This window comes from Lactuca sativa, chromosome 2 (genome assembly GCF_002870075.4).
Source record: "Lactuca sativa cultivar Salinas chromosome 2, Lsat_Salinas_v11, whole genome shotgun sequence".
Classification (NCBI taxonomy): Eukaryota; Viridiplantae; Streptophyta; class Magnoliopsida; order Asterales; family Asteraceae; genus Lactuca; species Lactuca sativa.
This window is the reverse complement of record NC_056624.2, coordinates 221,062,012-221,088,782: the sequence shown is the minus strand read 5'-3', so window position 1 is coordinate 221,088,782 and position 26,771 is coordinate 221,062,012. Positions and strand designations below refer to the sequence as shown.

General features: G+C 34.2%; 2 protein-coding genes across 3 annotated transcripts; both read right to left on the bottom strand.

Moving 5' to 3' along the window:
• Window positions 1-55: 55 nt before the first annotated feature.
• Window positions 56-2,144, bottom strand: LOC111879895 (U-box domain-containing protein 1). Its single transcript, XM_023876326.3, has one exon. The coding sequence runs from the start codon at window positions 2,117-2,119 to the stop codon at window positions 56-58; it is 2,064 nt and encodes a 687-aa protein (XP_023732094.1). The 5' UTR covers window positions 2,120-2,144.
• A 12,796-nt stretch (window positions 2,145-14,940) lies between these two features.
• On the bottom strand, window positions 14,941-17,631 carry LOC111879855 (putative F-box/LRR-repeat protein At3g49150). 2 transcript variants are annotated; one of them, XM_023876293.3, is made up of 3 exons: window positions 16,942-17,631; window positions 15,634-16,700; window positions 14,941-15,463 (listed from the first exon to the last, which is right to left on the bottom strand). In XM_023876293.3, exons 2-3 carry the CDS (start codon window positions 16,696-16,698, stop codon window positions 15,425-15,427), a joined length of 1,104 nt encoding a protein of 367 aa, XP_023732061.1. In that variant the 5' UTR covers window positions 16,699-16,700; window positions 16,942-17,631; the 3' UTR covers window positions 14,941-15,424. The 2 variants fall into 2 exon arrangements, with proteins under 2 accessions (XP_023732061.1, XP_023732060.1); XM_023876292.3 differs by having other exon boundaries at window positions 14,941-16,700; window positions 16,942-17,624.
• Between the last annotated feature and the right edge of the window lie 9,140 nt (window positions 17,632-26,771).

Here is a 26,771-nt window from a genome sequence, read left to right as displayed (position 1 = left end):
CATGAATTTACATTTCCATTAATTCAAATCAAACGATCTCTGTATGTGTTTTTTTTTATTCAAAAGGATTCCTATACGACTGTGAGCAGCATCTGTTGAGCAATCTAAGCAAAGCATCTGCCTTTCTCTGAGCCTTCATGGATCCATCAGCAGCCAAGCTTTGAAGAGATGGTATACTCCTTGGATTCATCAGCAATCTTCTAGCGACTTCATCACCACCATCTTTACAAAGCCCCAATAACAGAGTAATGGAATTCTCCTTTCCTTTCGGAGATCCAAACCTTAAAAGATCAATCAAAATCGGAACCAAAACCTTACTCTTTCGTATTTCATCACGTCCCTCACAACACCCCAACAGCAACGAAAGCACCGCAAGCGCGTCATCAGTGATTCCCGCCTTATCATCCATCAACAAATCAATCAAAACAGGTATTGCCCCTGAAACAACCACATTCACTTTATTTACACTGTAAACCGCAAGATTAATCAATGCAGTTGCTGCATCTCTTTTCCCGGTTGTAGTTCCATCTTTCAACAACCCAATCAAATAAGGAATAGCTTTCGGACGACTCCCGATAACCACTTTATAATCATCAATTAGCGATAAGCTAAATATAGCCGCTGCTGCATTTTCTCTTGCCTCCATTGTTTTACCAGAACCCAATACGTCTACTATACTGTCTAACGCTCCTGCCGCCACTATCAACAGCTTATTGTTTTCAAATATCGAAAGGTTTAGAAGTGTCGTGACTGCATGCTCTTGAATTCTCGGGTCATGCGACGAAAGTAACGTTACCAGAAAAGGAATCGCTCCCGCCTCTGAAATTAACCTCCGGTTATCCATCCCGGTTTTCGCTAGCAATCTCAACTCATACGCCGCTTGCCTCTGGATATCAACCGAACCCATCGCTAGTTTTCCCACCAAAAATTCCGCTGTCATTTTAACCGCATCCATGGCGGATTTGGTGGCAGAAATATGATCAATTGCCTTTTCAGGTAGTTTCCGCTTCACACTAGGGTTTTTCTCAAAACTATGAGTCGATGAAGTTGCGGGAGCATTTTCATCCACGGGTAAGTTGTTTTCATCACAATATTGGTGAATCAAGCTTTTGAGCGCGTAGTTTGGAATGAGTGCCATGTGGATCAGCCGCTTCCCACTTTTGGGACACGTGTGGTGCCCAGAGTTAATCCACTGTGCAATTGAGACACGGTCGTATGTGTGGCCTGATGCTACAATTACCGGGTCCCGCATTAAATCGAGGGAAATCGGGCAACGGTATTCGTCTGGAATGTTGATCACCATCGATTGAGAAAACGAATAACGTCGACTCTGGGAATTTTTATCCTCCTCTTGGGCTATTGCATGGTCGTGTTTACTGAAAACGATCGATTTCGACAATGAAACAAGCGAAATTAGATTGTTAATGTTGGAAACCACAATGAGTCCACCGGTTCCCGCTTGCTTTTCCGCTTCCGCCTCGAGTTTTGAAATCTCCTCTTCGTAATCGAACGGCGTTTTCAAGCCGATTCGAGTCATAATCACTTTGAGTTTCTCAAAATCAATGACGGCTTTACTCCTGCTTTTACTTTTAGTACTAGCCATCATCACTTGAAGAAGCTCCTCTCTTCTTTGAACCTCTTTAGAATCGGTCATCAAGTCAACTCGTTTGACTTGCCTATGAAGAAGCTCCACTTGCTCCCTTGTGTCTGCGCCTATCTTCAACAAGCTGAGAGGTAAGATATCTAAAGCCCTACTCATTTCTTTTACAATCACATGAAACTGATTCGAAATGCTTTCTGCTCGAACAAGGTTCCATAAACAGCTACCTTGTTCACACGCTTGTATCAATGATTTCACCCTCCGAATAACAGAATAGAGCTCCGTCAAACACAAGATGGAAGAAGGTGGGAGTTGAGTGTTTGTTTCTTGAATCTCTTCGAACAGTGATGAAAGAAGTTTGATCCTTCTTATCATTGTTGAGACGTTTTTGGATTGTGTGATTGGGATTTTCTCTATGGTTGTTACTTCATTTGAGATTTGGATAAGTGATTCTAACAAAGAATCGGTTGGAAGAAAGCCCTGAGAAATCATGAGAGGAGGAGGGAGAGTTACATCCATGCTGGTTTTCTTTTCTTCTTGTGTGATTCATGATCAATGGTTAGAGGGTTTTTGGTTACTTGAATACATATATCTGATTATAAAAAATTGAATTGTTTAAAATAATTTTTGTCTTTCTCTGTTTGTAGTATTCATATAGATGACATGAAGTTGAAGGCAGGAGGAAAAAACAGGAGTCTCGGGCTGCTGCCATCTGGAGACTTTGCAGGCCTTTCTAGTAAATCCTATAATAATTTTATTCCCTCCCAAGTTTTATATTCATAAGAGCCATGTCAAAGCTTTGATTTTTTGCTTTCTTTCAAGCACCTTTCACCCCTTTTTTACTAGTTGGAAATATTAAATTGAATCCTATAGTACTCTTATTCCCTCCCAAATTTAGAGTCATTTTTTAATTCACAAGAGCCATGTCAAAGCTATGATTAGCTGTTTTTTGCTTTCTTTCACGTATCTTTCACCCCCATATTAAGGCATATTCGATGCTTTAGGATTTGTACCCTATACATAAACTGTAGTACAAGCATACACTACAAAGAGATATAGGAACTTGATCTTTCATTTGAGCCCTAACTATTTTTGTTAGCATGAAGACGACATTTAAACTACTTGTTATGATAAAATCTTCAACAAAAGAAGTAGGATATGGTTGATGCCTGATATGCAGTTCAGTATCACCTAATTATTAAGTTTCCATTTTTAGCAAGTGCATGGATATTAGCTGTTGACTTGGTGAATTGGCAGTTTCTTTTTAGATTATTAGCTGTTGAAATCAACATCAGCAAATCTTTCGTAATATTCCCGAGATGTATTTTTATTCTAGTCTAATATTCTAACCCGGTTTCGTAAAAATTGTAACATTTAGGTTTACAAAAATATGGTGAAGTTTGTTTAATGACAGGAAAAAAAAAGAGATTGTGTATGCTAAAAGCACCAATAATTTGTGAGGATGACAATGGGTTATTAAGTAGGAGGAGGTTGCTTTGTTGAAATTTTCCCAAAAGACTTGGTTTTATTGAGACCTATAAGTGTTGAATAAACAGAGGAAAGGACAAAATAAGAGCCTGATATTGGGCTTGGTAAGACCGATTAGTTTGAAATAATTAGTTGTACACCATTTTATTTTAATTAATTTATGTAGAATTAGAATAGGATGAATGATGAATGATGAGAGGTCCTTGTCATGTATGCATATTATATAGATGGTAAGAACAAGTCTTGTGAAATTATATTTTGGAACAAAAAGATGATAAGCCTTGACCTTGTCATACACATACACATAACACATGTGATGCAGTGGTTCTTTACAGTTAAAAGCCAAGACTTGGGAATTTATAAATTTAGAAGATTTGGTCAAAATTTTCTCAAAACAAAAAAAGGACCAATTGACATTGTGTCTTTGTAAATTATGCATTTTCAGCTTTATTATATGTATAGAGAGAATTAACATGGAGTTAGCATGACCACAATGACCTGGAAATGATTGTGACGATGCTCAAATGCCCAAACCAAACCAAACCAAATAAAAAATAAAAAAATTGTAGGTTGCCCTTAACTTAAGGCTTAAACTAAAAATTTAAAGGAAAAACAGCTGATGTTGTTTGGGTTTCAGGTATGATCAGCCGAATCTCAATAAACACTGAACCAAAACCTCAACAGAAGTAACTATGTTCCATGTGACAGGCTTTGACATCGGTGCTTGTTGGTTGTTTGTTTGTGCATTGAGTCATTCTTCTATGTGTATGAACTGATCAATTGGGTCATCTCTCTTTTCTATTTGGGCTCTTTGCCCATACAAATTATCTATACATTTTTTATGAAGCTTTCTTTTATGAAGATTTATACATTTTGTCCCATCATCCAAAACGCATTCACAAGGAGGCGGTTCTAAATAACGATAGTCAAACCAAGAAAAGAAATGGTCACTTGGTAATAGTGAATTGGGGTTTTGTCTTTCCTTATCCTCCTTAAAGCCCTTTTGAATTACTCGCTTGATAAACACTCATTGTACATCACTTCATTGTCATCCCTCACGAGCAAACTAGCTTAATAAAATAAAGAATGAAAATAAGTACCTCATTTCCTCATAATACCCTTATTTTTCATTGGAATTAGATAATAGTCATCCTTATGCTTTCTGTGCTCATGTTGTTTTCTCTCTTGCCTTAGGATGTTTGTAGATTCCATTTTCTCCTTCTTTGATTAAAATCACCTTTACACCTCTTCACATGTCAAAGACTCGTTTCAACCAGTGCTTTCTTTGCATCTTGTCTAGCCTACTTGTAACTTTCTTTTCCCAAGTTGGAGCTATATTAAGTTTTAGCAATTACTATGGTGTTGTTTGTTTTTTATGAGTTAAAATGTTTGTATTCTTCGGACCATATCTGCAGAATTTTGCAGTAGAGGAAATGAATCAAACGTTTGCAGTCTGAAAGAAAAGCGTTTAGTTTTTAACATCTGCAGTCTACTAAAATAAACTAAAATCTAAATAAATTGATTTTTATTTAAATTAAAAGAAAATTTCAATACTTTTGACTTTATTATAAATAGTTGATAAATCTAGATTAAATTTTATGTATTATTGTATAAAAAATGAAAATAAAATTGTATGAATTAAAGGGTATATATATTAAAGAATATATTTGATAAAAAACAGTTTTGGTCACAAAGTTATACCCAAAGATTGTAATTAGAGATTGAAGAATTTAATACATAAATAGATGGGAATACATATCGATTTTAAAACAAAAATTTTCAAAATATTCATTTTACTTTTATTCAAAATATAACCAAACTTATATATATATATATATATATATATATATATATATATATATATATATATATATATATATATATATATATATATATATATATATATATATATATATACACTAGTAGTTTACCCGCGCTAAACGACGGGTGCGAATAGCTTTTTCAAAAATTTGTTTCTAGAAACGATTAATAATTTTGCGCAAATGGTTAACATCTAAACAATTATCAATAATAGTCATGTTAACATAAACGAAATCAATACGAATTAAAAATAAAAAGTTAGGATAATTTACAAATATACATGAAAACAATAGTAAATTCAACATGATAGAAGTTATTTATATCCCCGACAATTCATCAAGTTATTGTAAATTTTCTCTTGAGTAAATTACATGGATGGTCCCTATGGTTAGGGGTTACTTGCACGTTTGGTCCCTAGAAAGATTTTTTAACTCGGACGGTCCCTAATACACATTTTTGTTACGCATTTAGTCCCTATCAAGCATAAAAAGACTATTTTGCCCTTTACTTATTTCTTTTGTAATTTAATTCATTTTATACAATTATTTACATTATTATTAACTTACAATGGGCCCACCCCCACCCTTTACTGATTTCCTTCGTCTCCCCAACAACGATGAAGAGTACCTAACTTCGGCCACCATCTACCCATCTCCGGTCATCATATTCCTTCATCTCAACCCACCCTTCTGAAATCTTCAAGCTCCCAACATGATGTGTTGTTTCTTTAACTTTGATATTTAATAGCAAACCAAATCAAAACTTAACGAAATCAAAATGAAATCAAATCTGAACCTGAAACAAACCTACTAAAATCAAATGTAGCTAAGCGGAGCAGAGAATGTAGTCTACAGATCGACGTTAGGGTTCTTCAGTTCAACAAAATTATTGTATATTTGTTGAAGATTTTTGAAGAATTACTAGAACATACAAAGAATGAAAGGATTTCAACCAGAATTTGTAAAACCCGGACATCGTAAATGGAGATATCGGAGACGATGGGTTTCAACTAGAACCTACAAACTTAAAGGATTTTAATCAGAACCTGCAACAACCCCAACACTTGATCATATTGACGATGGAGGGCAGCAACGATTGCTTGATGATGCAGACCAACGACAGTTTGAAGTATTAATTGCATATGGGGATAAACATAAGAACAGAGACAGCAGAGACGAAGGTGCAGGCGACAGCTTGGCGAGATCCCCATCGCGAGTCACATTGTTGCAGCAATAGTTAGGGCATAAAAGGGTACTTTTAGGGTTGGGTAGGTTCCATCAATAATGAAGCAGGTGGGGAGTGGAGAGGGGGACGAAAGAGATGCAACTCGACTATGGAGATGGAGGGAAGATTTTTTAATCGGTAGTGAAGAGGGGGGGGGGGGGGGGGGGAGGAGTAGGTAAGCGTTGAAGATGGAGAAGCAGTCAACCATATTATAACAATCAAGAAAAATAGGCGTAAGTAATTAGGTGGGTGGGACCCACATGGCTTATTTATTAAATGTTTTTTCTCATTAAAAAAATTTGAAATATAATTGATAAGGGTAAAATTGTCTTTTTATGTTTAGTATGGACCAAATACGCAACAAAATAAGATTTAAGGGACTGGGCGGGTAACAAATTTAAGCTTTAGGGATGGTCCGAGTTAAAAAATCTTCCTAGGGACCAAACGTGCAAGTAACCCCTAACCATAGGGACCAACCGTGTAATTTACGCTTTTCTGTTTTTTCCATGAAATCGGCAATCAAAGACCAAATAGGCAACATTTTGTAGGCTAGAGTATTTGCATGATCCGAACTCCGAAATTGTTATTTAAAGTGATATTCAATAACGCCTTAAACCTGAGATAAAAATAAGCCGACTCCGTCAACCCTAAATAACTGATATTTTCATGGGAAATTAATACAAACCACACCATTGACGGCATTTAATTAACTCCAAGACTTGTTTATATTAGCTTATTTAAACGTGATATTTTTCTTAATAAATAATACTTTATAGCATTTTGAATTGGTAGGGTTTTATTTATTTATTTATATGTTTGGTTAGAGGGAGGGTTGGAATATAGCATATTAGACTATAAAACATCAATCAACGATGACTACATTTTGTTGATTCATTTTTTTGGATTGGTGTGGATTTTAATAATAATAATAATAATAATAATAATAATAATAATAATAATAATAATAATAATACAAACAAAAATATATTACAATTTCCGGTGTATAATATTTTAAAATAAGATTCTTTAAAATATACCGGTGGTATTTTTAATTACATAACATGAATGATAAATCACGTATGGCTATAAACGCATTATTTTTTTTATAAAAAATACACATACAATCTCATTTAACATCATATTTTTTAATTTATTAAATATTATTATTTAGATCATTAAATAAACGAATGAAAGTGGGAAGTCTACAAAGAAGATTGTTGTAGTTCTTACAATCTTTTTTTTAAACAGCAAGTCTACAGTTTTAAAATGTGAAGCCACACGAAAAGACTACAAACATTTGTATTTTTCCAAATAAAAGAAGTTGGACGCATACGAATGATGAAAATACTACTACATGAAATATGATGTAAGTATACTTTTTGTTGGGTTACATCTCATAATACCAAGTAATATAAAAGATCAAGTAAAAACCTTTGGAAAGAAAACAAATAAGATAGATCAAGTAAAAACCTTTAATTTTTTTGCCATTTCCTTGCATATCCAGTTAATTTTTCTTATTGATAAAATAATTTATGACCATCCGCATTTTGTTCAAACCTATATAACTCTACAAACTTTGTAGACAAAAATTGGTGGATTGTCATATGTCGTTTGACCATTATAATATAACTCAAGGAAATCTTATTATCTTATATGTCACATATTACATGCTTATAGAAACATCAAAATGTCGATTTCTATAGAAAAAAAACCTACTTGAAACAATACCATATAGTTCATAAATATGAACATTTGACCATTCTAATATAACTTAGAGAAATCTTATTATCTAACATGTCACATATTTCACTCTTATAAAAACATGAAGATGACAATGTTTATAGAAAAAACCTATTTGAAACAACACCAAATGGTTTATAAATTATAATTTCTTTCATAAATACACTTCTTAAGTGAACAATTAAGATAAATGCACCAAGAAGCTTTTTTCCATGACCATATTATGAGACCATGTATGTTCTGAACTCATCATACAACAAAAAAGAAACATATGACACTTGTAGAAATAATATTACATTAAACTTTAGAATAAACACGATTCTATCAATAATTCAATAAACATGTACATTTCAGTTGGTCCCCATTTCAAATCTGTCGGTAAACCTATATACACCGAAAGAAACCATCAATCCGGAACCAGTGAAGATGAAGATGTAAGAAATATTAAGCTTTTAAGCATTTTGGATATCGGGTGCAGTAGAAAACTCACAAGCAAGAATAGTTGGTGGGGATTCATTGTTAACGGAAGGGGACGGGGGTAATTGTTTCAGGAGTAAGGTTAGGTCTTCCTCAAGAAAGTGAAACTTGTTGGGTGGGTAGAAGGCAGACCTATGAGTTTAGAGCTGAAAGTCATTCTTATATAAAACAATGAGAAATAGATTTTGTGTTTGAAGGTTGGTGGTTTTCATCCGTTGATTCATGTTATCTATGCAAAAATGGATTTTCATCCTTTGGATAAAAAAACACAAAATTAGGATTGCAATCCTTGTGAAGTGAGTTTAGTGGCCGGCATTCTGAGAAATCAAGCATACACCTTTCCTCCAATCTTTTTGACTTCATGCATAGTCTGGTAATATACAAATCCAAAGCATAACCAAGCAAAAAAGGGTTATACCTTATTCATTATAAATTGTTTTTGAGAGTTTTGAGAGTTGACTACTTAAATTTAAGAGTTTGACTATAAATGCATTATAAGGTATATATATATATATATATATATATATATATATATATATATATATATATATATATATATATATATATATATATATATATATATATATATATATATAGGGTAGGTTATAATGTGGATGGACATTGTGCGGACGTGTGGACAATGTTATTCTATAAAAATTACTAAGAGAATAAGTTGTTTAGTAATGCGAATACGTTAAATCTTACAAAAATATCGTCATTTTCATGCATTCTCACTAATTCTTATTCATTTTTGTTCTCAAACATCGTTTTTCACTCATTTTCATTTTTACAGAATATGACTCAATAAACATTCTGACACAATGAGAATAAAAATAAAAAGTCTATAATAACCTTATATACGATTTAATTAGTGAGAATGTGTGTTAATGACAATAGTTATGTAAGATTGAACGTATTCATATTATCAAACAACTTATTTTCTTTGTCATTTACATAGAATAACATTGTCCACACGATCACACAATAGATGTCAATCCACATTTTAACCTAGGTCTATATATATATATATATATATATATATATATATATATATATATATATATATATATATATATATATATATATATATATATATATAGAAAAGATCAAATGAGAACACCTAAAATGTTGAGAACGCGAGAACAAGTATATTCATTTGTAGAGAAATGATAAATTTTTACGCACAATCAACATGAATATGCTTTTTCTCTTCAATTGAAATTAAAGGCGTAAAAATTTATCATTTCTCCACAAATGAATACATGGAATCACAAATGAATATACTTTGTTCTCGCGTTCTCAACTTTTTTGGTGTTTTCGTTTGATTCTACTCATATATATATATATATATATATATATATATATATATATATATATATATATATATATATATATATATATATATATATATATATATATATATATATATATATATTTGTGTGTGTGCGCGCTATAGTTAACTTTATAAGTAATTTATAATGGATTTTGTAAAAATCAAATACAAATATTCTAATGTTCTAGAAACGTATACGAACCTTTTGTTTCTACACATTGTATCTTTGAAGGTATATTGGTTTTTGATAATTTGTTAAATACGTAAAAAGATTTTTATTCGAAACGGAATGGATAACATAACAGGTATAAAACAAACAAGCAAAATAAATAAAAATAAAAAGAGATAATGATTAAATTTAGGGACTAACGATTTTACTTTCAAACTTTTTTTTAAGTATTTTTTTTTTCAAATTGTTTATCATATATAAAATTGGAATAAGTCTAAATTTTCATTTTGAAAAAATACATATGTTTTTTAGGCTACATGTCTGAAGATGTTAGAAGACTCTAATTAACGTCTGCACCAAAAAGAGGATACATAGACCTTTTTAAGTCCACGGTCTTTTAACAAACAAATAATATGTGAATGTTAATGTTTACGCATGGTCTGTGCAGACACCGAAAAAAATGTAAACAAAACAAACACCACCTATATGTACATGAAGTATTTGAAATGTTTCGTTTTTAGGGAATCTTATTATTTAGCTTGCTTAGAAATATACTAAAACTACCAGTTTGAAATAATTTTTGTTTTAGGAAATTTGCTTTTAAATTTGTCAAAGAAGTCACTTCGTCATTAAAATGTTAACTTTAGGTAAATTTTGTAATTTTAAGATCTTGAGAAAATTATGATGGTACACTCGAGGACTAAAGGTCACGATCGAATATATGAATTTTTTTATATACGACATTTAGCTATATTTTGGTAAATGTTTTCAACCGAAACTCTAAGTATTTGAGGTGAAAACCATAATCACATGATCAATGATTGCATATACGACACTTGGCAACATTCGAGGGCTTAATAACATTAAAGAACCTTTAAGGCTGGTGGGTATGAGTTACAGAGAGTTTTAGCAAAAACCTGGTTAACTTACAAAGAATTCTAGCGAAAATCGGGATTTGCGCTAGCTGAACTTCGATACCGAGCACTTCTATTACACTTAAAAGCTTAGTAAGGGTAGGTTAACTTACAGTTGGCAACATTCAAGGGCTTAATAACATTAAAGAACCTTTAAAGCCGGTGGGTATGTGTCATTATTTTAACATAATTTATTTTACCACCTCACATGTCATATCATCCTCCGCACCATACAATTTGAAGTAGAAAATGATCACCACACATCCACATCAAAATATTTTTCATGCCATCCTCTTTGTTCCTTTTTATTTTCAAGCTTCTTTTTCTGAAATAATTATAAAACAAATATAATTTTATAAAACATATTATTTAAATAAAACATACTATTTAAATAAACAAAACATTTAAATTGAAAAAAAAAGACATTACAAGACCCAAAGAAATACATGATCTTTTTTTTCTCAATATATTACTTGTCATCATCGTTAGCATCGTAGATATGATCCGCTAAGTCTTGTCGAAGTTGCTCGTGTTTTTGTGTCTTTAATAAAAACGACTCTATGCAAATATTTAATATTCCGGTGAACCTGGTTGAAAGTACCTGTGTCGAGGCTCTGTTGGTACATATTGTGCAATATTATGTCATTTATATTGTGCAATATTAGGTCATTTATCTTACTACCATGTTATCCATCATGATAAAGAAATTGGAATGTCGACCTTGCCCTCGGGAGGACTATAGAGCGATGCATCAGGAAGAGGAATTTGAACCCCATGTTCGGGGACAAAACCAAATCAGAACTGAAAATACTCCCATTCTTCATCAGTAAGATCCTTTCCAGAAAGACGATCAGTAACCATGGAAGAACGCAAAGAAAAGGTTGAAAGGGTTCTTTGAAGGAAGAAAGCAGAAAGAGAAAGGTAGAGAGTGATGAGGAAACGCCTGGAGAAACAAGGGCTTAAATGCTACTAAAGGCGTAGCGAACCGTCTCATGATGAAACCGCCAAAGACGATCGGTAACCACGTGTCTACAAGTAGACCAGAACGACTCTGCTACGTCACAAACGCTGAAGCCTAGTGTTCTAAGGGACTTGTTATTGTTACCGTACGCAGACACGTTAAACTTAACAGAAAGTACTAACGAAGCGTTGTCATGCCAGGGCCTTGGCCAGTACCCGACCTTGGCTTGGGCAGGCCAGTGTTGAGCTGGTAGCCCGCTTCTCCTCGCGAGGAAAGAATATTCCTCGTAATCTTCTCATTCTCTCACAACTAATCAGGTCATAACAAGGAGCCTGGTGACACCCATAATTGACGTTACCTGGCAGTTAATTATCGTGGGTGTACACCTCCTAATAAAAGGGTGTCATGTATCACTCGCACATGGGAGAGTCACTTCGTTTCGTTAGAACTAGGTATAAAAGGATCTCTTCCGGCTCAAGAAAGGCGTCCATCTTCTTCTCCATACAATTTACCCTAAAAACTCCCTCTAATTAAGGACTAACTTGATCGTCGGAGTGACATCCCGAGAGAACCCTTGGTTGTCCTTTAACGATTCTTCTGTGTTGTGTTCACAGGAAAAGCTCTTGAACAAACCCGTCTACGAACAACCAATCCCCTGATGAGCATGTCACAAAACCGTTCTTCGTGAATTCGTTCTGTCGTTCATCACAGAGGGTAGACCGGGAGAGGGCTTATTCGATTTTGTTTGTGAGATACTGAAAATATTTAGGACAAATACCAAACGTGTTGCAATGCAAATCAACAAATGGTTACCTACGGGTCAAATGGTCAATGGTATCAAGTATCATATCCTAGTATAAAGTATAAACTGTATAGTGTATAATACTTAATACATTTAAAAAAATATATAATTTTTTATTAAAATTCTAAACGGGTTGGCAGGTCAACTCGTATATTTTTTGAGAAACTCATATATGACCTACTTAATAAACGGGTTGACGGGTCGAAAAACTCAACCCAGACCGTTTACTTCGAGTCGTGTTCCGGGTCGTGTCGAAAATTGTCAGACCTAATTTTAAGGAGGTTTCAGGTCTCAAAACTAAATTTGATTTCAGTTTTATTTTGATTACCTATCTCAGGGGAAAAAAAGCAATTTTTTTTTGCTTTCCTTGTTCATGTTTTAAGGTTCATTTGATTCGATTTCAAGATTGTATTTCTGGTTTTGCTTATTCATGAACAAAAACGATTATTCATGGTTTGATTGTATTCAGATAAATTGTATTTTGATTTTATATATGTTTAATTGTATTTGTCAATGGTTTGTCGGAGAAGACGAAGTGGTCGAGCTGTAACGGGAAAAGAAAAAAAGGGTGGTTTGGGTGACCATTGATGGGGTCGTGGGACTATTAAATTTAATGTGTTTTGTTTGGTTGGTGGTATATGTGAAGATTATTGTGTTTTTTTTAAATGATAAATAAATAAAAGAAAATTAAAAAATATATATGTAAGGGTATAATAGTCTTTTTTTAAGTCATCTGGGGACCAATGATGCAACAAAATCATGTTATAGAGACGGTCCGAGTTAAAAAAAAATAAGATAATGACCAAACGCTCAAGTTATCCCAAACCATAGGGACTATCCATGTAATTTACTCAAAATAAAGAGGCATTGACTTCTCCTTGATGAGGAGGGCTTGTTTGGGTGTGTTTGGGATTTCTCTTTGAAGTTAAAATCATTTTCGAAAAAGGACTTTTTGTAAAACAGCTGTTTCTAAAAGATGTGTTTAAAATGTGTTTGACTTGGCTTTTAAGACTTTCAAGAGTTAAAAGTCAAAAGTCACAAAAAAAATAAGAATTCATAACTTTTGAAAAAACTCATTTTTGTTAATAACAAAAAATTGTTTTAAAAGAACTTTTCCATTTGCTAAATATCTTTTGGACTTTTTTGACTTGTTGGAAAAGTTAAAAGTCCAAAAGTCATTTTAAAAGGAATGTCAAACACCCTTTTAGCCGGTTAAAAACATTAGATATATGTTCGTTGAGGTGATGCTATAACACCTTATAACACCAAGGGGGAAATGGTGTTAATGGTGTTATGACCATGTTATGAGGAGATTAAGAGGAGAAAAATAGAGAGATAAGAAATGTGCAGTCAATCAATGTTTCCGTTTTAATATGTCATAACGCCAACAAGATATGAGGATTGTCCTCTTAGCCTTTTCATATCCTACACCAAGCGGAAAATGGTGTTCACGGTGTTATAACCATGTTATGAGATGCCACATCAGCAAAAATACCACTTCCCGTTGCCCATATCGTATGCTCTTACCACATAAAAACATATCAAGTTGTGTAAAACTATCATAATTCGAACTAACAGATTAGCTATTGCTATGACAATGTGAATTGACGAATAGGTATTCATAGAGTTTTCAAAGAGCAAGTGTATTTAACAATCCACAAATCGGAATACATAGAACCCACTATAGTTATATCCATGATTGTTAAATCGATCAATTAAGTAAAAATATTCCGACATGGACACAATATTATATGGGTAAATCTAGAACAAGAACTCAAGCATTCATCTTACATTACAGGGACCGGACCAGAACAAAAATAAAATTAATGGACGTTTCAAAAACAACCTAAACAATATCAATTTCAAATCACAATTCATCTTACATTACACAGAAGTTGTAAATTTAAAACAGCAAATCGACGTTTATGACCAACAAGAGAGGAGAGAGATGGGTTTACCACACATAAAAGTCGGCGTTGAGGTAGTGTTGTTTAACATGTGAACTGAAATTGCTAGGAAACACACTAAATAATGAGGACCTTAAAGGTTTCGTTGTTGGACCTGATCCAAAAAAACAACCTTAGGAACCAAAAAAAAAGTTAGCGGTTGTTTTTTTTTTTTTTTTTTTTTTTTTTTTTTTTTTGATTATTTGAGTGGCTTCTTTTTATTGGATTTTTTTTAGTACACGAGTGGTTTGTTTAGAAAAAAGAATATTCATAACTAACAACATACAACACTGGTAACAATTGAATTTATAAAAAAAAATATTGGTGGTTTATTTTAAACAAGAAGAGAATTGTTAGTTAAACATTGATCAAACTAAAATGGCTTTTGTGTGATTTTCCCTTGTAAAAATCATAACTAAATAACGAGCATATCTATACAAAAACAAACTAGATTATACGTCAAACTGAATTGAAGTAAGCATGTAATTAATTACTAGTAAAAGCAAATAGTAACAAAAGCAACATGTGTGGAAGCTACCTCTCGGAGTCGGATCGTTTTAAGCAAATACATGTTTGTAAAACATAGGATAAGAAAAAAAGTGAAAACATGAAATAATAATAAAACAAATAACAGAACCCAGCCAGAGATGATCATTAACGCCACATTAGTTTGAAGTACATGTAGACACCAGGGGCCGATCCGTCTAAAAAGCTTCTGTGGGAAACTGTTAGGGGTTTCCATTTCTGATGACGATATTGTCTTATTTGAACATGTTTCAGGTAATGAGGCCAATACGCGATTCTGGTCTTCTTCTCCAAGACCTCCCTCAGCATGAGCCTGCAAAAGTGATTGTTGTGTCTGAACCGGGAGTCTGGCCTTGCAAATACATGCTTGGGATGACAAATCTCAAAGAATGCATCAAAAAATTGGGATCGTTCCCACAGACATTCATCCGCTACCGTTTGAAACGCCAGTTCTTGCACGTTCCTAGCAGGAGGAAACAGGAGCCTTGTTCTTAGATCATCGATATCAATGTCCAATGGCAGCTTTGAGTTGTCAGTTATTATATTAAGGTAGCACATGCGTGATAACGTGAGTGTTTCCCTCATCTTAAGAAAAAAATTAGCATCAATCAGAGGGTTGAGTGAGAGCGAAACCTTGATTTGCTTGAGAGACGAGACTGGAAATAAGAGACTAGGCAATGTGTTGCCACCAAACTCAAAAAAAAATAATTTTGGAGCATAAACTTGTACATCGATAAGCATGTGTCGGCACGACAGCAAGGACAATCTCTTGATGGAAGCACATGTGAAATGGAAGCTTCCTAACATCCATGATGTCATATCAAGCGTCAAACTCTCGAGAAAAGGAAATTCCGTTTTGATCGTTTCGAGACACGCGTTGTCTGTTATCACGCCACCTAACATTAATCGTGTCACGCTGCGTCCTAATGATATTGAAAGGGCGTTGAATGGAATAATAGGCATCTGTGGTCTGCAAACATGTAGATCGTAGCTAAACACGCTAAGATTTGGGACATCACTGATTTCCAAAGCAGTAGAGTGTACAGCATCTAAATCTATTCGTAATTCGTAAAGTCGAAGAAGGTTTTTAACCTTGAAGGTCTTGAACCCCTTGCAAGAATCTAGAAGCTCTATCTTCTCGAGCAAGCTACAAGACGACAATATGTCATGGAGTGCCTCTTCACTTATGCGCACACCATTCAAGTACAGTTCTCGTAGGCACACACACTTGATCACAGGATGATAGCTAGTCGTCATCCAAACATAATGGATTCCATTCGAAGCTGAAACTCTTATCTTAGTTAGGTTCTCACCTGAGAGTATCTCATCTGGTAATGTTAACGAGGTACGCAAAAGAGCAATATCGATTGAGAGGGACATCTCTCTAAGACAACTTTTGGTTGTGATGGCCCCAATCCATTTTTCAGCATGAGAAGCCGACTCCTGGCTCTCGATGTCGATCGTAAGATCAAACCTTTCGATTGGTATGTTGTCACGGAGATACCTAATCAGAGTGCGGTCCCCGTCCACCAACTTCATGCTCTTTCCTCTTCGAACATCGAACCTGAGGATAGGGATGGTAGACCAAGCGTGTAGCCATGACTTGGACAACACGCACGTGCGGGCCGCTTCTTTTACTGGCAACCGTGATTGTATATTCTGCATCAACTCTGGAGCATCCTCAGCTTCTGGTCTCATACCTTAAATCCCATATTAAAAAAAAAGAATCATCAATTTCCACAAGCATCTTATCTTATATACATATAAAAGTTGAAATCACCAATACCAAAAATCACTTACACTTGTTTCAATCAAACCAAGCCAACAATGATGTACAACTATGACTAAAAAATTGCATATACTTTAAATCAAACCAAAAAACAGCAGATTTGCATATCCATTCATATATACAGTCTAATGCATTTACAGTGTACCATTTACCTGCTGACAAACAGATTTAGGGAAGCTGTAGGGATTTTTTCTTCCAATTTGCTATATATGCAACAATAGCACTCCACTGGAAACAAAAGCATACAAAACACAATTTGAAATCATGTTTAGCTGCACAATCGCTCAAATACCGTAACAGCTCAACCAAAACTCATAGCCAGAGATAGCCAGGGCCATATCCTTTTTGAAACAACATCCAAAATAGCCTTAGATCTCGTCAAAACCAGTAAAACTAATTATCTGGGTCAACCCGTCCCAGAAGACCGAGGGGGAGGCCGGCGATATGAGGCAACATGAAATAAACCCAGAGTCATTCCTCAAATAGCCTTAGATCTCTTCAAAGCCACAAAAAGTTTCAATTTTTCTTTTGGTATCGATACAAACACACATCGACTGATACCCAATTACAAACTTACAAGAAAAACCCAATCTTGTAATTTCGAGTTTAGTTTATGCCTCCAATAGTTCATATGTAGGGAGGGTTTACACGCACCAAAGAGCAGAAAACAAGATGCAAAACAAATCGGAGGATTTACCTAACAACCACTATAATTTCATGATCTAGGGTTCATGTTATTTATTTATATTCCTCGCATCTAAAATTTATGTTTTTCATTTTCAAGGACTTTAACTTCAGTTTACAGTCCACGTGTGAGTTTCTCATCACGATTTTGATTATCTCCGAAACGGTTCCGTACCTTCCTCTTTTGAAAGACTTAGCCCCGTTTGATATGCTGCCGGAGAAAATACTGACTCTGTCTGAGTAAGAAATTCTGACTGATTAAGAAATCATGTTGTTTGATTGAAAATCTGACTGAATGTGCTGATTGGTATAAAATGACCATTTTACCCTGATGCTATACACGTTTCTATGCAATATTACAATAATAATAATAATAATAATAATAATAATAATAATAATAATAGACATTAATAATAATAATAATAATAATAATAGACATTAATAATAATAATAATAATAATAATAATAATAATAATAGACATTAATAATAATAATAATAGTAATAATAATAATAATAATAATTTATACAAAAACCTCCACCATAATAGACATTAAATATATTATTTTAAACATAAAATACAAAAAACCTTTCAGCTTGTTGGTAAACACCATTGCTTCTACAAGGGAGACCCAATTCTATTCTTGTACCTTCATTAGTTGCAAATTTTTATCCAAGCCAAGGGTACTATTGGAAAGCCTTGTTTTCTTTCTCAGTCAGCCAACTCCCAACTTCTTTCTCAGTCAGACATTGTTTTCCGAGTTAGACGCCAAGATTCTGTCTATCAAACACCTTTTGTCTGACCGAGTCAGCAAAAATGTCTTACCTGACTCAGATGCCATATCAAACAGGGTCTTAATTTTTGTTTGTTTTTTTGATACAAAAATCTACAAGGATTATGGATCACTTCTGCAAACCTCTGCGGTAGAAAAAATAGTTCAAACGGTTGATATTTCGACAAAAATTTATAATATTTCAGTAAAAAATAATTATTTTTTAACAAAAAAATAAAGATATTTTAACATAAAATAATTATATTTCATCAATAAATTATTATTTAATATAAAAAAATTCAACAAGAATAAATAAAAAAATGAAAAAAATGTGAAATAAGATTTCAGCAATATATAATCAATATTTTAGCAAGAAAAAAAAAGATGTTGAAAGAGATAGAAAGAGGCAAGACAAGTGTTGCGCCAAGAAGAACACGCGCATAGGTTTTTTTAATCTGAAGATTTCTGAAAAACAAACAGCTGCGAGATAAAAAGTGTTGCGCGTGTGTTGCGTCGCGCAACAATAAGAGGTTTGAAGAGGTTTTTTTTTCCAAAAAACAAACAACACCTTAGCCTATTAGGTATGGACAACTTGAAGTGGTGTTATAACAAGAAGCAATAAGAAGATGTGGTGGTGTTCATGGTGTTATAACACCCGTTAAGAGGAGAGAGAGAGAGAGAGAGAGAGAGAGAGAGAGAGAGAGAGAGAGAGAGAGAATTTGTGCAGCCAATAAAAGATCACGTTTCATCTACTCATGGCCACAACAAGAACCAACACAACTAGATACAACAAGACGGGGGTGGTGTTCATCTTGTTATGACTAGGTTATAAGATGTCAAATCAGCAATAATAGCATTTATCGTTGCCCATACCACATGCTCTTATAGAAAGACTTGTAAAATTAGCAAACATAACTAATAAAAAAATGTTTTGTTCTAATAAAAATCTTTCGTCGTTCAATAACAAAGCAAACACATTTAAGACGTCATGTATATTTATATAATTGGTCCCTAATGTGTTGTAATTTTATAAAAACTAGGAAAAAGTCCGTGCAACGCACGGGTGAAAGTTTAATGGTAAAAATATAAAGAAGTAAAAATAAAGTGCCAAAATTATAAAGATGAAAAGTTTGTTGAAACTTTAGTGGCAAAATTAGTAAAAATAAAATAACAAAACTATAAAGAGGAAAAGTTTGTTGAAACTTTAGTAGCAAAATTATAAAAAAAATAAAAATAAAGTGGTAAAATTATAAAAGAATAAAGAAAAAGGGGTTTAAAGAAGTAAAAGTGTAAGTTTAGTGGCAAAAATATAAAGAAATAAAAATAAAGTGGCAAAATTATAAAATGAAAAGTTTGTTGAAACTTTAGTGGCAAAATTAAGAAAAAGAACAAATTACATGAATGGTCCTTAAGGTTTTGTTTTTTTTCCCTAAAGTAGTCCCTACGAAACTTTTTTCCCTCAGATGGTACCTATGGACCAAACATTGCACACAAAAGGCCCCTATGACTAACTTTGTTAACATATTCTGTTAAGTTTTTTTAAATGACAAAAATACCCTTTGTTTTATGCACACATATGGTCCTCTCTCTCTCTCTCTCTCTCTCTCTCTCTCCATTCGTGTAATTTGTTCTAAATAAAAAAAATACTTACCCCACCTTTCTCTCTTTCTCTCATCAAGAAATCAACTGATTAATTCTCAATTCTAATCTCAAAAGAAACAAAAGCATGAACATGGTTGCAATTTCTTCTCCAGGAGATCTTGATTTTAGTGGTTTAGTGATCCATCGGTTGGATGTCCCTGACGCAATTGGGAAGGTAATCTTGAGGTAATCTTCCCTTCTTCTCGTTCTCATCATGGAAATGGCGAATCGGAAGGCAACATTGTAATGGATATACTAGAGACACCCAAGGAACTGATTATGTATATGGACGTACTTGGTTTATCCAAATCCGACATCCAGGTAAACGATTAGTTAATGTAATTTGAAGAAAATTAGGGATTTAGAGAGATCGACCAAAGTTGTGTGATTGTTTGTTGTATGTGACAACGGAGGATGAAAAATTACTGGAGGTGAGAAGCAATGGGAAGAGAAAGCGTGAGGAAAATGAGGAGGAAGGTTGCAAGTACCTGAGATTGGAAAGGAGACCTCCTCAGAAGCTGATCACAGTTGCAGGTGACGTTTGGAAAAGAAAATTCAAGAAATCACAGTTGCAGGTGGCCTTCGGAGGTTAAGAACATGATTGGAAACATGCAGCCAACAATGAAGGCTTGGTGGTGGTTACACAGTCGTGAGGAAGGAGATCCAATCTACAGCGACCCTATGAGGGTTTAATATGCGTCGTCTCCAGTTGAGAACCAAGGGAACAAGTCTCCGTCTTCATCTGATCGGGGAGCAAAATAGAGAAATAGGGAGGTTCGAGGCTGCTTAACCCCATGGAAGGGAACGAGCAGTAACAGTAGCGAAGGAAGGGAGGTTCGTGGGTTTCTTTAACAACCGGATGAGAGATTAGAAGCGGCGGTGGCAGCTCCTGGTTCGCCGACAACCTCTTTGACAAAAGGAGCCCTCAACAGGACTGTTAAGTGACGGAAAGAACAACAACGATCAACTCCAATTAGGGGGTGTTTGTGGCTATTAGGTATCGACAGGAAGGAAGAAAAATAAGGGCTATTGCCCTTTTCTGGTGGCCGGAAAACATACCTCCGGTAGGTGGTTCTGCCACCATGTGAGAGAGATATAGATAGAATGGTTAGAGAGAGAGAAGGGGGGGGGCTCACTTTTTTTTTTTTAATTTCAAACTAACAAAATATTAAAAAATAAATAAATAAATAAAAACAAAGGGTATTTTCGTCTTTTCACATACATTTAACAGAGTATGTTAACAAAGTTAGTCATAGGGGCCTTTTGTGTGCAAGGTTTGCTCCGTAGGTACCATCTAAGGGAAAAAAGTTTCGTAGGGACTACTTTAGGGAAAAAACAAAACCTTAAGGATCATTCATGTAATTTGTTCTAAGAAAAAAGTAAAACTATAGTGTTAAAATTATAAAGATGGAAATGTTACTGTTGAAATCCGCCATGGGCTTTAATATATATATATATAATTTAAAGAAGTAAAAGTGAAAGTTTAGTGACAAAAATATAAAGAAGTAAAAATAAAGTGGCAAAATTATAAAAATGAAAAGTTTGTTTAAATTAAGAAAAAGTAAAAATATAATGTTAAAATTATAAATATGGAAATGTTACTGCCATATATATATATATATATATATATATATATATATATATATATATATATATATCTTAATTACCTTATAAAGCATTTTTGGTCAAATGCTGAATTTTAAGTCGTACAAATATACAATGCATTTGTACAATCAATTTATGCATTACAAAAAGAGTAGAGTACATATGGTCAACAGTTGAAAAGATCAAATCTCTTATTCTCTATTGTTAGGCTATTTTAACCCGGTTCATTCCTTATCTCCGTATTTCCCCAAATCTCGCAATTTCTGTTCACAAATCTTGGATATATATCGCTGACGTTTCCATTTCTAGGGTTTAATTCATCTTTCAGCATTCAACCAACATTGTTACATCCGTCGCTTGGCGCGGGTAAACAGCTAGTATATATATATATATATATATATATATATATATATATATATATATATATATATATATATATATATATATATATATATATATATATATATATATATTGATGCTAATGTTTCATGAAATTTAACAAGTGGTCAATGGAGTTTTCGGTCCTACAATTCAACATAATACAAAAATGGCCCTTGCCAAAGCAAATTTATAGATTTAGACACGATGTGTAAAAAAAAAATTATCCCTCCTTAATAGAAAGTATTTATATATGGTCCACACATTTCAGAAAAACTGCAAATGGTGCGTATGTAATATCATATTTATAATTGTCTTTGTGTTCCTACAAAACTATATAAATGGTCCCCGCTTAGACAAAATTATAGAAATAGTCCCCATATTTTACAAACTTACATAAATGGTCCATGTCTAATAACATTTTAAGAAACAAATTCAATTACTATTCACATATTCAAACTTTTTATTTTATTTCTCTGGTATGAGTACACTTTATGCGTTTGAGTCAGATTAATGTATTCATGCAAAGGAGATGGTCTTATAAAAATTGATTATCACCTTATTTGTTAGTTTTGTTAATTTATTTAATTCTAATTAAATAATAGATAAATTTGAGACATTACTGCTTAAATGATATCTTGCAATGTGAGATCATAGAATTAATGGTACGCCAACTTGCTTTGAACCTTATGGTGATGAATATAATCTAAAAGTTGTAATTTAAGTTCAAAAAAATTGTTTGTTTTGAATTGTATGGGTCTAATATTGTAAACCTCAACTTGACAGATGTGTTGTATGAATGGTTGTATTTTGGTCTTTGTGACCTTCATGTCATTTGTAGGGAGTGATGTGTTTTGATCCGGTTAGATGTTGATCCTTAACCGGACAGTTATAAAAGACATTTTCAAGTATGATATGAAATATGCAAGAGGCTTATGTAGTCAATATGAGATTTGTTCCTCTTATGCATTGAGAGTTAGACATCTAAGGGACCTTACCAAAAGTTGAACACCATATGAGATTCATCGCGATCTGAATCTCATGTTCAACATGATGTTTGTGACAAAGGGATAACCGATAACTTATCTTATACACCAATTGTAGCTTTGAACTTCTGGGGAATTGGGTGTTGATACAATGGCACAAAGTTGTATGTTGTTGGGGGTAGTGAAATGTTACTAGACGTTCACCACCGTCTATACCAATCTAATACGAGTCTTGCGTGAGTGGGAGATTGAAAGATCTTGTATGCTCAAGAGTCATATTAAAATGATATTGTTAATTAATATATGATACTAATGGGTCACCCTATAATACAATTGATTATTTATTAGAAATTGATTTTAATAAACAATTAATAAACTCTTATAACTAATTAAAAATTATTTATTTCTTGGAAATAACAATTTTTATTAGCAAGTAACAAAATATATATCATATGGTATGATTTATTAAGCATGTACATTATTTTGGACTAGAAAGACTTTTGTATTTTTGCCAAAAGCCAAAGTTTATATTTTATAAAAGAGTTTACAAAATTTATAAACTTTGTCTTTTTTTTAATATAAAAATGAGAGTGAGCAAAAAGCATGAAATTTTGATTAGTTTAATCAAAAGTATGGCATGTCTTAAAAGTGTGAGGGAAATATATGATGTATTGTCATGAGTACTTAAAAGGTTAAAAACTTATGTATAATGCTCGAACTTTATGAAGACTTTTGTAACGTTTGGTTCCTGGTATGTATTTAAAATCATAATTTATTCACTTTTGTAGAGGAACTCGACGAGTTGGGATCCCCAGACTCGTTGAGTAGAGATGATTTGAGACGCGGGTTAAGTAACCTATTCGACGAGTTGGGAGGCCTCAACTCGACGAGTAGGTTGGTAGAAATGAAACCCTAATTTTCAGGGTTTTGCACCCTATTTAAAGGACATAAACTCCCAAACCAGCCCCTCATCAGCCTCCTTAAACCCTAAATCGTATTGTGAGCTTCTTATTGAGAAACTAGAGGTTTTGAGTGGATTTTTGTGTGTTCTTGTTCTTGGTGAAGGACTTGGAAGAGCTTGAAGGTCATGGAGCTTGGGGAGAGGCACTAGATCTGGGATCATGTAACGCCCGCGTTTCGGGGCTAAGCATTATTAGATGATGTAATAGTCTAGGTTAACTATTGTAATTCTTTTTGGAGTAATAAAGATGAATTATTTGAATATTATGTGAATTATGTGCATTTATATGCTTATTACTTATTTATAAATGTATAATAAATAAGGGATAAAAATAAGCATCAAAATTAAAGTGTGAGATAAACCTAATATCTTTACATAAAGTTTTAGTGGTCGAAACAAGGATTCCGGGGATATAAAGAACACTGAAAACCAAGTTATAACGAAGAAGTTATGACCTGTCGAAGTTTCGCGTCAGAACCGATACGACACTGCGTGACGTAAATAGTGAATTTATGATAAAACGATTTTTAGCCTTAGTGATCTAAACGAAATTCATAGAGTTCGTTAAATCGAGAGCGTGCATAAAAAGAACGCCCAAATCTGACTTCGTATGAGGAAGTTATGATTTTTCTAAGGTTTGACTTAACAATATGTAGCCCAAAACTCGAAATTTAGATCGAGTGATTTTTTAGCCGAAAAAATCTAAACGAGGATCGAAGATCTCATCGATATTAGTGCAACGGTAAAAAGACAGACGAAAACAGACATCGGATGAAAAAGTTATGAATTTTTAACGGACTTTTCCAGTCCCGGCCTGTTAAAAATATAACTTTAAAAATAAAGTCAAAATTAGCCGACAGAGTCTAAATGAAAGTTGTAGAACATAGTCTCACCTACGCGTGGATATAAAAAACGTCAAAACGGAGCTCATATGCAAAAGATCCCGTGCCTTCTTTCAAATTTTATCCCTTTTTCCAAGATTAGTCCCTCTCCACCAAATCTTTTTCAAACTGAGTCCATATATTACCATTCAGCCCTTAGCATTCCAAAATCCTTTCAATTTAAGTCCAATATTTACCAAACACCCCCTGACTTCTGAACTTCTTTGCAAACCGCCCAAAATTACACTTTAAACCCCAATATCCAAAATTATGACATTTAACTCCCCGAAGCCAACACCTTGCTAAATTATTATTGATTTTTTTGGCTACAATACTATAAAATATAATATAATATACATCTCGAGGTTTTGGGTTAATTAATTATTTATTTATTTAATTTTTTTAACGGAATATTACAATCCCCCCCCCCCCACCCCCACATAAATTAGATTTCGTCCTCGAAATCACTCCTTACTAACACCCATATCCAAACAACTGATCTAAGGAACGCAACCGGTGATTCTACGCGTAAGACAATCTTATCAAGACAACTGAAACCCAAACCGAACTTCCATCCCGGAGAAACCAACCCTGAACCTCTGAAAGAAGCCACTTTTACCTTTCTGAAATCGGAAATCCGCTTTGGTCTGACTCCCTGACAGACCACCCATGCTGAGTTTTACCATGCTTAATCTTCCTCGAATGAACGACTAGATGCATGCTTCCAACCTTGATTATCTTGATGCTACCATTAGAAACAAAATCACTAACCATAATCAACTATAGAGCACTTATACTTAACAGAAGGCTCAGATAATCCTTCGAGTAGAAGATCCATTCCTGCAACGATTAGACTCAAATGCGAGATGCGCAACATGGTCAAATAAATTACTCTAAGATTATTTAATCTCGCTGCAAGTGACTTAGCGCTTTCGATTATCAAGCTACTCCACACACACGAAACTCTAAATCACTACTACTATCTGAAGCATCATGATGCCTCCTATCTGCTTTCCAAAGGCTACCGAGACCTCCCTGGTCCCCAACTTATATGGAATATTGAATTCCTGTCCGGTTGATGAGCCAAGAGCTACCTCACAGTTGCTCCACGCGACTTCCGAGGAGAACTTCAGCTATCGAAATCTGCCCTAACCATATTGCCACTCATGGCTCCATTATTCCTTCTGATCTTCCCAATCATGACAGTCCGACTACCTGTCACCATCGAATCTAATACGAAAAGTGAATGCTACCAGAACTACTTTAGACTTACATCACGCTTGGTCTCCAACGACCTACCGTTTCCCAAATCCGATCATATTGTGGCATACTCACATTCGTGTGGCTAACCCGCCCTGGCCTAAATCATCTGAAGGAATCTGTGAGTGAATCACAAATCTGTCACATTCTCTCTGTCGAATAGGGACAGGTGAATGCTACGGTCCACCCCGTAGTCTTACAACACTCCCATACTAACTGACCACTAATGAATGCTACGAGCCACACCCGCAGTCTTACTATACCACTATACTAACGACTAACTAACGAATGCTACGGGCCACCCCCGCAGTCTTACAACGTTTCTACTCTATTTGCCAACTAGTGAATCCTACAGGCCACCCCACAGTCTCACAACACCTCTACTCTATTTGCCAACTAGTGAATGTTACGGGCCACACTGCAGTCTTACAACACTTCCACACTACCTGCTAACTAGTGAATGCTATGGACCATCCCACAGTCTTACAACACTTCTACACTACCTGCTAACTAGTGAATGCTACAGGCCACTCTGCAGTCTTACAACACTTCTACACTATCTGTTGACTAACGTTATGGGCCACCCCACAATCTTATCACATTCCCCATGCTATCTGGCCGTTGGTGAATTCTACGATTATCACACAGTCTTCCAACACCTTCCATGCTATATGGTTGCTGGTGAATGCTACGGCTATCCCGCATTCTTACAACACATTCCCATGCTAACTCACCCGCTGACCACGGTCTTACTGCTAATCACCAATCGGAACACACCCAAAGTCGAGCACATACGCGGTCTAACATCCCACACT

Excerpts from the sequence above, each read along its gene's own strand:
- LOC111879895 (XM_023876326.3), bottom strand. The coding sequence starts at position 2,119 with ATGGATGTAACTCTCCCTCCTCCTCTCATGATTTCTCAGGGCTTTCTT.
- LOC111879855 (XM_023876292.3), bottom strand. The coding sequence starts at position 16,698 with ATGAGACCAGAAGCTGAGGATGCTCCAGAGTTGATGCAGAATATACAA.